This window comes from Musca vetustissima, unplaced genomic scaffold, assembly GCF_032173495.1.
Source record: "Musca vetustissima isolate MV318-11 ecotype Yass unplaced genomic scaffold, APGP_CSIRO_Mvet_v1 utg7641, whole genome shotgun sequence".
Classification (NCBI taxonomy): Eukaryota; Metazoa; Arthropoda; class Insecta; order Diptera; family Muscidae; genus Musca; species Musca vetustissima.
Genome location: NW_026885925.1, coordinates 1 through 12,492, shown reverse-complemented (window position 1 = coordinate 12,492; position 12,492 = coordinate 1). Strand labels below are relative to the sequence as shown.

Genomic DNA, 12,492 nt, shown 5'->3' with positions numbered 1-12,492 from the left:
TACTTATGAGTTCAAAAAGTACTAAATTTGGTACAATTGGGACATTGGTGGAAATAAGATTGTTGTTAAAATGTAGGATTGATAAGGTTTTAGAAATGTTTACTTATGAACATGAGAAGTTTCAAATGTGAAACAATTTGGATTTGGTTGAATCCTGAAATTTTGGACTTTAGAAACTCGAATTTTTATGTAATAAATTTACAGTAAATTAAATAGAAAATGCACTAAATTTGAAATGTGGTTTACTAACGGATAGTTAGAAAGAAGTTTTTGGTATTAACCTGTACTGAAATTAGTGGTGGTGATGAGGAGCAGTGGCGACGTTCGAAATTATAGTCTTCCCTGCCTTACCCCTCGGCGGATACATACACTAATAAAAAGTTGTTTTTTTTTTATAAAAACAACAAATCACTCTCATTGCGGAAATAAGTAAAAAATATCAAACGTTTGAGTAAAAAACTATTGTGTTATATTAATTAACCAATTTGTATTAATAGTGTCAGGCTGACTATTTTCCAAAAACAAAAACATTTTTGTATTCCCTTTCCGCATACAAAGTAGCGGGCATTTTGCTAGTAGACTTATAAAAGGATATACATAAATAAAATGTAAGAGTAGTTTAATTACTATTTTTTCCCAAGATAGACAAGAAATGCGCTTGATGTAAATATTGGTCTGCTTGTCACTTTCGAATACAAATAACAAATTTATGTTGAAGTATATGTAAATAAAATAAAAATAAAACGATCGGAACAAATTTTGTTCAGGTATGAGTGTTCAAAGTGGTGTTCAGTATAGCTCAAAAACGGCTTTGTGCTTATTAACACAAGATATACGGAGTGAGCCAATTTGCTGCATTTCAAAACAAAAAAAAAACGTTAAGTTCGGCCGGTCCGAACTTTGGATTTGGTTTAATATGAAAATGTTCATTGTAGATTTTTTTTGTATACCTACGTCCCTGGAGGCTATACATAAATCAGGACCAATATTGATTACATTGTATAGGAATTACCGAACACTTGAAGTTATGAATATATGAGGAGGCTATGCCTAATAAAAGACCGATATAGCTTAATTCGAACCTTACATTTTTGCATCACAATACCTTCGAACATGACGTCCACGTTTTTTATATAGATATCCTTCGAAAGTAGAATGAATACAACAGATGGCTAAGTCGTCTTAAACTTCCATACTTTGTAGGGTATAAACTGACTATTTGAAGTATATAATATTTCCCAGACTATGGCGAAATACGGCTATATGGGTCAAATTTCTTAACTATTTCAATATAAAAAATGGGGACTACCACTAAAATAGCCCAAATATTAAGAGGGAGATTTTTTATCAAATACGGCTACAAATTACCATATTACAGCGAATTCAGGAGTTATATAGGAACTACGCGAAAAAGTGGACCTATGTTTATAACTTTTAGTGGAGAGTTTTTATACACACCAAAATCTACCAATTTACAGGGAGTTCGGTGGAAAAACGCGCTCAAATCTCCAAAATACGGAATTTTTTTCCGGAGCTAACCGAAGAAGAATTTATAATTTTTAGTGGAAATATTTGGTTCCCAATAATAACGCAAAGTGAATGAAAACGCGCTCAAGAAGCCTAAAATAGCCGAAATAAGGGGCGCCTTTAAATGGGGGCTATGCCGCACATTACCTGCCTGCAGACAAAAGACTACACTGAGCAATCACTCGAGTGATTACAACAGACAGACGGACATGCTTTTTACGCTGATCAAGAATATAGGGTCGGAAATAATTATCTCGATGAGTAACAAACGGAAAACCAAACATTTAATACCCTCCACACTATGGTGGAGCATATACAAATCATGCATTGGTTTTAATACTGAAATATATATGAAGGTACATTCATATATCCCTACAGACCTCCAAATTTCGGGTTATTGAACGTTATATAATTATTTTTATGGGTGCGAGCCAATATGAATTTTTGAAATTTATTGGTCCTATCATGCATTCGCAACATTCTAGAGAAAAAATTGAGAAATATGCGAGATGTTGATAATTTGTGGATGAGGTACCTAAGGGATTGGTTCCATATGACCCATTTTCGGAAACTATGTAGATTTATCATTTTTTAAAATAATATATTTACACATTTTCAAAAGATGTTATACATTCACTTTTCAGCAAAATGTTGACCATTTATAGGGGATATTATATTCTGCATGCTTTGAGCTTGTTTTAGGTATGGAAGAAATATTACGAAGTGCAAAGTGAATATCTAGTATTTTCTCATTAAACCATGTCACACCTAAAAAGTGTCGACAGCATCTAGTTCAGAACCTGCAGATGGCACAAGGCAATGTATGAACATTTTCTCTGTCATACTAAAAATTTTAATTCGATAAAATAATATAGCTTTAAATTCAAAAAAAAAAAGAAAATATAAATGTACTTATTTTACAAATGACCAAAAACGCTCAAAAATCCAAAATAATCTTCTAAATCTTTCTAAATTTAGTAGACTTCATTACATAGTGAAGTAATATCATTTGCAGGCATTCGGCTACATTGTCATCTCGGAATTAGTTTTTGGAATTAATAATGTTTCCATTTATAACATTCTTTACTCTCTTCGGCATTAAGGTTCCAGCAATTGATAGTTTTTTCAAAGGCTGAAAAATTCCCAATTTATTGAATGTGGACATGACTTCGCACTTCACATTAGACGACAGAAATAGATTCACTTGGATATAATTAATTATCAATTCTATGAAAATTTGTTCAGAGGACTAATATAAATATCTACCAACGGAGAATAATCACGTCCCATGCCTCTCACCCCTCCACCAAACAAACAATTGTCATTACATTTTCAAATTCAATGGTACAAAATTGTAAAAATCCTAATTCCGAATCTTATTTCACATACGAGAAAATTCATTAGCTGGCTGGGTTTTCATAAGCGCAAATCATTGTGCGCTCTAGTAGTGAACTAGTTATTCCGACAGTAACACTTTGCAGCAAAATACAGCAAATTGCAACTGCATTAAACACCCGGAAAACTCTCGAGCAAGCATCACAGTGATCTGTACATTGTACATCTAAAACATTGAGCATTACAGAAACAAACAACCATCGCCATCCCATTCCATTCCATCCCATCGATAACTACACACTACTCTCCCTGGTTTACAAACATCATTTCCTGTTTCCGCCAAATCAAAATGTACAAATGACCCCGGCTGCCGGCCTGCCAGCCATTATTGGCTGTTGTTCGTTAAGTTTTGATTTAGCAGAGAATGCAGCAACCAAATGGCTAATAATGATGATGGTAAAATACATCAGACCGACTATCCATACAAATGAGTTGCAGTCTTTGATATTTGCCTATAATAAGCTGTATTGAGTTGATGAAATACGATTTATGTATGTGTGTGCGTATTTGAGTGCGGTGTGTGTGTGTAGCCGTATGTGTCCGAATGTGGTAAACATCAATAAATTTCCTAGCATATATAATAGAAACAGTGTAGCGCTTGATATTTTTGTTTAGGAAAAAAATGGAAATATTTAATAGAAGCCTCAAGGAAGCAATGTGAAGTTCGATCCTATCAATTTTTATTTAAGGGGACCCCACCCATTCTCGGTTTCAAAAAATTTAATTATTTATTTTGTTTTTGCAAAATAGTCAGGATTTAATTTGAACCTACACTAATTCCAGAATGTCCCCATAAAATTTTCAAGTGAAAATTCCAAAATTTTTTGAAGATATAGCCGATTTATTGTGTTAGCATCAAGTGACAGCACGTGGGCTTCTTAAACTTTAAACGCGTTTTTCTCCAAACAGCGTTTTTGCGAATGGCGGGCACGATAACTCAAAAACTAATAACCCAATTGATTTCAAATTTTGGGACGTTTCTCTGTGAGTGTATAGCTGTCATATGAACTAGGATAAAGCCAATCGTTGAAGATCTTTCTTATTTTTTACTTAGCTTATGGTCCAAAAAAGCCAATTTTGAAAAAAAAAATCGAATTCCGATGTTCCAGTGAGGAGTTATCTTGCCCGCCATCAAAAATAAGGACATTTCTTTGATCACAAACAACTACAACAAAAACAACAACAAAATTTGTTTGTAAATTATTTTTCTTCCTATTTAAATCTTCAAATATATATGTGCGAAGTTACAAAGCTTAACATGCATTGGTATTCATTTACCAGCTCATTTAAAATCTTAAAAATAAAAAATCGAAAATGGGGGGGTGGTGTTCCCTTAAGTATTTTTCACCCGGCTGATTTGGTTGTTTTTTAAATATCACATTTCTATCCGGCAAATTATTTTTGTTCAATTGTCTACTGTTATAATTAATTCTTAATTTTTACTATTAACTTTCGTGTGAGTGTTTCTATAGCTACATCAAATATTACATTTCGTTTCACTTGTTTCACTTCTCCAAACACTGTCTGTATAACAACATTTACACAATCGTACCAAAATAGATAATTATAGTTAACCGAATGCGTATATTTTCTCATTTTGTGTGAAGTTTATTTTTGATCATTGATTGACATTTAGCAGGTCATATACGCAATAACAACAGCAACAACAATGCATTCAAAACGGAAACACTAAAAACAATAATCACTGCAATTTCGAAAAGAACATTTACTACAAAACTGACAGCGATTACCTCCCACCCCCTTGCTCTCTTCTGTTATAGTTAACATTTTTATATTTCAAATCGATTTTACAACAAGTTTGACACATTTAATATATCAGTTGTCAACACATGACTAGAGTGTCAATGATTGTATGATGTAATCATGTCATCATAAATGTCATTAATTTTATATCTAAGTTGTAATTTACATATACAAAATAATTTTATTAAATAAATTTGGGTAAGGTTTTAGTTTGTGGACAGATACGATATTTTTCCATATGAATACTTCATTTATATATTTTCTTGTATATATTCCTTCAATTTTGTTACTCGATGTCTATTGTCACAATAACAGAACGTGGTAGAACATAAAAAGCCCATACATGGGTGTGTAGTACTATTTGCCCTTTGCTTCAATACAGCTGTCACCTATAACCGGGTTTTTTCATAACAATGAAAATGACTGAATGTTTAAATAATTTTTTAAAGATTTCATCAACAGTTTATGATAATAATTTAAATTAATGCTTTAAATAAAAAAGTCGTCCCATTATAGAGCTATTAGGAATTAATAAAAAATAAAAAAGTCGTCACTTTATAGAACTCTTAGAAATTAATTTTTAAAAAATATATTGAGCTTGAAAAATAGTTTAATAACAATCCATCCGTTTATAATATATTTTTTTAAAAAATTCTTAAAATTTATGAGGACTCTTGGACTATTTCCTAATAATAATTTCAAACAATATTTTTATAGGTTTTTTTCTGTTTTCAACAAAATAGGGGGGGGGGGGGGGGGGTTTAAAAAATATTTTTTTTAATCATAAAATAATAAAGCCTGGATATTTTATTTATATAATATTTTTTTTTCAAGAATCAATAGAGTGTATTTAAAATCAGATTTGGAAAATTGAGTCCCATATCTCAGAGTGGAGTTACTTTCATCACATAAAATAATAATAATAATACATGCAAAGGTGTGCCCTCGAAATATCGCTGGAACAAAAAATAACGGCGAAATATTATAGACTAAACGATAACTTGAAATCGAAGGCAGTTGTAAAAAACCACAAACGTATAAACTTTTTTCGGTCTATACCAAAACAAATACCTTTGTTTTGCACTTAACACGTAAGGTTCGTTTGTATGTGTTTGTGGAAGAGATTATACAAAAATACGTGTGTATGTGGTTTATCTTTTGCCATTGATGATTGTAGGCAGAGTTCCTGTCCATTATTAACCCTATTTGGCCTCTTAACTAAGTCAACCATGTTTTTCATGTCCTTTTATTATAGTGGTCGTTGTTGTTGTTTTTGGTCTTGTTTTAGCTGCACTTGTGGTAATGTTTGTTTTTGAGCAGCAACAATTGTTGTTGGTTTTTTTGAAAATGAAAACCACAAATATTAGTTTTGGGTTTTGATTATATCCACTTTTATGAGTGTTTACTTGTTAAATGTCGCGGTTTTCATAATTGTACGGCTATTCGACACCACTACCCTAACATATAAATTTATTTATATTTACAATCGAAGAGGATGTTAGAATTTCTTCGTTGAGTATTCTGTGTGAGTATTTGGATGTATGTTAAAAGCAACTGATATATAAAGGATATATTACATACATATATGAAAAGAGGACTTATTTTCAAATGAAAAAAATGATTGTGAAATGTATCAGGATAAATTCAAAAATTCTTGGTACTTTCAATAACAATTTCTCAAACTAGACTACATTCCATGTTAAGTTGAAGTTATGTCAGTCAGTGATTACTGAAAAATTTATTTCAATATCAAAGGTATACATTTTACTATAAAATTGTATAAAAATAGCATTGTCACACAATTATAAACCAGCAAAAATCTCTAAGATAACAGAACAAAATTATAAATTCATCTTTACACAGCATTACAAACATATTTCACATTGAAAGTAAAAAATAATATTTGCTTCTCTTTTTCAATTGCAGCACCATGACCCACAGTTTAATGACTTTGGACATATCAGGGAATAAAATGCAGCAAATACCCTATGAAGCATTACAAAGACTACATTCATTAACACGTTTGGTGGCGCAACGGTAAGTTACGATACTCAAAATATCATAAACTTCCACCTTCCAAATACTTAAAAATTCCATTAAAAATAAATGAAGAAAATTCAACATTTTCACATTCTCTGTTTTTCCACTTCTCCACCTACCACCTGCAGAAATCACATAACATCCTTAGATGTCAACTGGGAGGCACAGCATGACACCTTACGGTCACTACATTTAGCTGGTAATGACATTACCGAAGTATCGCCCACCTCACTGCATGAAGGTGTCAGCCATCCTTCATCGGCTGCCATTCAAACCATAACCAAAGATGAACATCTTCTCAAAGGTTCACACATATCCTCCAATTCCATAACCGGCCTGACACACTCGACCAGCAGCCACCAAACGGGAAAACCGTTTAATCGTCTGCAGAAATTGTTATGGCTGGACCTGTCGAACAACAGAATTTATCACATCTCACCCAACTTTCTGCCCCGCAGTCTCATAACAATCGACTTGTCTGGCAACCTGTTGTCAGCATTTCCCCACCACTTGTTCGAACATCTGTATGAGCTGAGAATTATTTCACTGCGTGATAATCTGGTGAAAAGTTTAATGACCAAAGACCAACGGCAGGTGCGAATACATTTGGAGAAATTGGACATGGGCAAAAATCTGATAGAGACATTGGAAAGCGACTGTTTTCAAACGAATTACTCGGACGTCCATATCAGAGCATTGAATTTGGAAAAGAACTACATAAGGCATTTGCCAGCCGCTGTGTTCCGAGACATCGGTACGGTGCATTTAGTGTTGGCCTTCAACGAGATAGAACGGATCCATGTTAACGCCTTTGAGGGCATAGAGGAAACATTGGAATATCTGGATCTGGAGAGAAATAATCTAAACAGCGTTCCTGGGGCCATCAGTCGTCTGAATCGCTTAAAATATCTTTACCTGACATCGAATAACATCAATCAGTTGAGCAATTTACCGGAGAATACTGAAAATTTGAGAGTGCTCTCGTTGAGTGGGAACAATTTCACGATGATTCCTGTGTTGGGTCTCAAGAACTACACCAACCTTTCCTATTTGAATATGGGTTATAACTCGATAAGTGATATACCCGAAAGCATCTTCACTGTAGATTCTTGGGGTTCAAATTTGCAAACCATTCTGTTGAGAAACAATAAAATTACCCATCTACATTTGAACTCCTTTGCCGGACTGGATCAAATTCAGGAAATTTCTCTCAGTTTTAATGACATCAATATTCATCACCCCATGGTATTTGAGAATGTCTCGAAAACCTTAAAGATATTGGAATTATCATTTGCGGTATTTCCGGCACGCAGCATGGAATCTATAGACCCTTTGGATGCTCTGTACCCACTGTCACAGCTTATGTGGCTGGGCTTGGACAATAACAATCTGAAACATTTAAACAATGAATCGTTTTCGAATATGCGTGAACTTTCCTACATAAATTTGGGATTCAATCAACTGAAGTCGTTGCCGAAGGGTTTATTTTTGCCCGAGATTCATTCCCATTTGGTGGAAATAGATTTGGGCTATAATTCCCTGGAAAAATTATCCGCTCAAACATTCTATAATCTTGGAGATTTGCAGACGCTGAACTTACAGTCGAATAAAATCCGTTTGATCGAGAAACATGCCTTCCACAATTTGGAATTCCTGCGTTATATTGATTTATCGTACAACAAATTGTCCAACATATCACATCAGGCATTCACAACACTGCCAAATTTAGCTGCTCTGGATCTGATGTTTAATAATTTGTGTTCGTTCTCGTTGAAAACATTTCACTATGTGTCGAATACCACCACTCCGTTGAAATTGAACCTTACCTACAATCGCATCAGCAACTTTGAAGATACCCTCTCATCGTACATGTATATCTACAATTTAGATATAAGTCACAACCTAATCAGCAAACCAGATAGCTTCGCCAACTTAGCCAATACCTTGAGATTTCTGAACTTGGCCCACAATTCCATACAGAATTTGGCCAATCATGCCTTTGGTGATTTGGAATTCTTGGAAATACTCAACCTGTCACATAACAATATAACGAGCTTGAGGCGTCGCAGCTTTCAGGGACTTAATTCCTTGCAGGAATTGGATTTGAGTTATAATCGTTTGGATCAGCTACAGGTGGAACAATTCTCCAATCTTAGGAAGTTGAGGATCTTGAAAATACGCTGCAACAAATTGAAAGCTTTGCCGCGTGAAGTCTTCATGAATACCCGACTGGAGTACTTGGATATATCGGATAACCAGTTAACTGTGTGGCCAGTGCCTGCCTTTTCCGATGTGGGCTTTACACTGCGCAACATACAAATGTCTACCAATCTGTTGGAATATTTGGACTCCAGCATGTTTATAAATTCTCAATTCTTGTATGACATCAATTTGTCGTATAATAAGATTACCGTTTTACCCGACAATACCTTCAGCTTTTTGAATAATTTAACGAATTTGGATTTATCGGCGAATCCATTGGTCACCACCAACCTAAAAGAGATCTTCCTACACACACCACGTCTAAGACGTCTCAAAATATTTAATATGGGTCTCTATGTGCTGCCTCAACTAAATCTTCCCCAACTTTCCTATTTGGATGTTAGCGGTAATTTTTTGCAAGAATTATCATCGCTGCACGAAATGCGCCAACTGAGATTTGTAAATGTGTCACATAATAAGTTCGTTAATGCCTCGTGTGCTGTGGAACACCTACCACCCTCGGTAAGGGTTTTAGATTTAGCTCACAATCCCCTCAGAAGAATAACCGTGCACGATATGGCTTCCTTGAGGCATCTTTCAGAACTCAATCTGTTAGATGTCAAAGTTATAAACCCTTTGGCATTTGCCAAGCTAAGGTCACTGAGGAAATTACACCTAACCGCCCATAGTAATTTGGGTGAAATTGTGTCTCGAATACCGGGACTGCAGGAACTGAAAGTCCACAGCGTAGATGCCAATATTGGCGGTCAACTGTTTGCCAAATTAATCAACAATACCAAACTCCATTTGGTGGAAATATATGGGACCAATATTCAAACCATATCACCGGATGCATTCGAAGGACTGGCTCGCAATCAGAAGCTGCAAGTAAAAATATCACATACGAAAATATCCGATTTACCACCGGGCATATTCTATCCCTTGAGATTGGTGCCCCATCTTTCCATCGATATATCGGATAATAAAATCAATGCACTGGCAGCCGATAGTTTTTATCCGAATAAAACCTATTGGGATACAGTGGGTACACGCAGTATTATTGGTGGCCTACAGACATCAAATAATCCGCTAGAATGTGAATGTGGCCTCGTGTGGTTCGGTCATTGGCTGCGAAGATGGTTACGTGAATCTGCTCAAATAAAAGTCATACAAAAGGATGACATGAAACAAATGGTTCAGGTATGTAGATCAAGGGAAATTATATATAAAATAATTAAATATATATTTTTTAATGAAACCAGAAAATCGGCTATGGACCTTATATAAATACGCCTTGCGCTGAACCTATACAAATTTATTTTAAAGATGTCAAATCAAATTAAGTTTATTTTATAGAATATTCTGAGTTTGAAAATGGATTCATATCGATATTCTTAAAAAAAAAAAATAATTATTCTCTTCAGATTACATTCCAGAAAAAATATGTATATAATTGTATAATTTCGATAATTAACTGCAAATGGAAATAAATAGATTTTTCTTAATGGATTATACACAGAAAAAAATAATTAATAGTGTTCAAAAAGTGATACTAATATCCGAATTTCTGCAGTTTATGAATGCAATTCATAAAATTTTAAATACTGCTTTCCTGTCAGAGAGAGAGGGAGAGAGAGACAGAGAGCATAAAAAATGTTGAAGTTGTGCTTGGTGGTGGGGCGGATTTTCTATAGCAAAGAAATTATGTGTCGTTCTGATTTTTCTTTTTTAATTTTATCTCACTTTCCTTGTTTCGTCTTTCTCAGATTTTTTCCTACGTACTTACATGTTCTTGTTTTGCGTCATTATAACAAGCCATTGCAATGTTAAACTTACGGTTCAACTTGTTGCTCGTATAAACACTTATCTGTTATATTGTATTTGGCATTTATATCGAAATAATTTGGAAAACATACATGCGAATTTTATAAACAACAATACAGTCGGCAATAGTGTCTCAAATAACGAAACTATGGAATGGAAAACTAGCCACAATCGAGTGAGTGGATAGACCGCGGTTACAAACAAGAAAACCAGTATAAAACGGTTGCAAAACTAACAAGCAACAAGTGAGCGAATAGAGAGGACGAGACAAAATCAAAACACAATCGAAGGAATCGAAGTTTGTCAAAAAAAAGTGGTAAACTAGAGCGAAGTATGGAAATGGTTTTGATATTCGGAAGGTTTAAGGATAAAATAGCGGCTTTCTAATGATTATACGAATTTTATTCTATTATAAGTGATGTACACGTGTAGTATCTCGTAATCAATGAAATTATGAAAATATTCATATTTTTTCCTGTGTAAGACCACCACCAACAAATCGTCACAACATAACACATAAATTTGGCGTTCCTTTTGGGTATTATTATCCTTATTTTTCACGAATTTTCTACCCCAGGCCATTTGACCCAATTTACTGGGTATATTATATTGGAATATATATTTTTATTAGTTTTTCTTACTTAAACTAAATTGTTTTTGTTTTTTTCTAATTTTGAACACCAGCTTCCTTTAAATTCACGTGATATACGCGTAAGCGCACTCTTTTTTATTTCCCTCTTAGTTAAGCTTTTTATATCGTTGTATATCGCTACAAAGCTAGTTAAAATTTTTAACGCCAAAAAAAAAAAATAAAAAAAAACATTTTTTATTCCAGCATTCAACTAACAAAGCCATAACAACTACTATTCTCTGTTTGTTTTCTTTTCAGCGTGCTCGTGCCAATACCTGCCATGATCCCACCTCTGGCAAACAGATGCCGATTTTGGAAATTTTCCCCGAAGATCTGCTGTGTCAGGCATCTGCCCTTAGCAGTTCCGGCGAAAAGCTGTTTCTTATTTCGTTTGCTGTCATCATTTTACCCCTGTTCGGCATGACACTTTGATAATCGTAAGCCTCATTATCCTCATTTCATTAAATGAATACAAAGAAGTCTTTATTTGACTTTGTCACGCCATAATGTGATGCGTAGCTGGCTGGCTGGCTGGCGGACCTGCCAACCTGCCCGCCCAGGTTGGCAGGCATCTGCCGCCAACATTCACATCACACAAAGGCTGTGTGATCTCTTACTTTTTGTACAGTTAAACGATGTAAATTATTTCCTTTGTAAATGAAAATCTAGTGTAAATGAATATATTTAAGCTGCAGAAAACGATAAAAAAGAGATACGAAAAATAAGTGAAAACTAAACGTAAACAGTTGTTAAAGTTTTATACCCCCTCGAATTGTCAAAGTGACTATTGTACTGTCAAACAAACAAACACTCACTCACTGAACGTAAAATAAAATAACAAACAAAAAAAGAAACTCCCATTTAACGTTGATATGGAAATTATGAATGACATGTTATTGCAATTTAAGGAATTTTAAAAATAAGTTAAATTATTCATAGATAAACAAAAAACAGAAAACAAACCAGAAACGAAAGAAAACAAAAACAACATCAACAATGGGCCATTGATTCCTATTATAGAAGAAAACAAAAACACGAAGAAAATATTATGCTAAGACAAAAAAAAAGAACTATGGAAAGAACACATAAACGAATATTGTAAAACAATA

At 34.1% G+C, this 12,492-nt stretch overlaps 1 protein-coding gene across 1 annotated transcript in view; it reads left to right on the top strand.

Annotated features, from left to right (window-relative positions):
- LOC133333303 (chaoptin) overlaps window positions 1-11,912 on the top strand; it is a 44,915-nt gene extending 33,003 nt beyond the window's left edge. Inside the window, exons 3-5 of the mRNA XM_061541618.1 lie at window positions 6,613-6,723; window positions 6,855-10,128; window positions 11,642-11,912. Coding sequence (XP_061397602.1) covers window positions 6,613-6,723; window positions 6,855-10,128; window positions 11,642-11,815 — 3,559 coding nt within the window. The 3' untranslated portion in view covers window positions 11,816-11,912. The remainder of the gene's footprint in view (window positions 1-6,612; window positions 6,724-6,854; window positions 10,129-11,641) is intronic.
- Window positions 11,913-12,492: the final 580 nt, after the last annotated feature.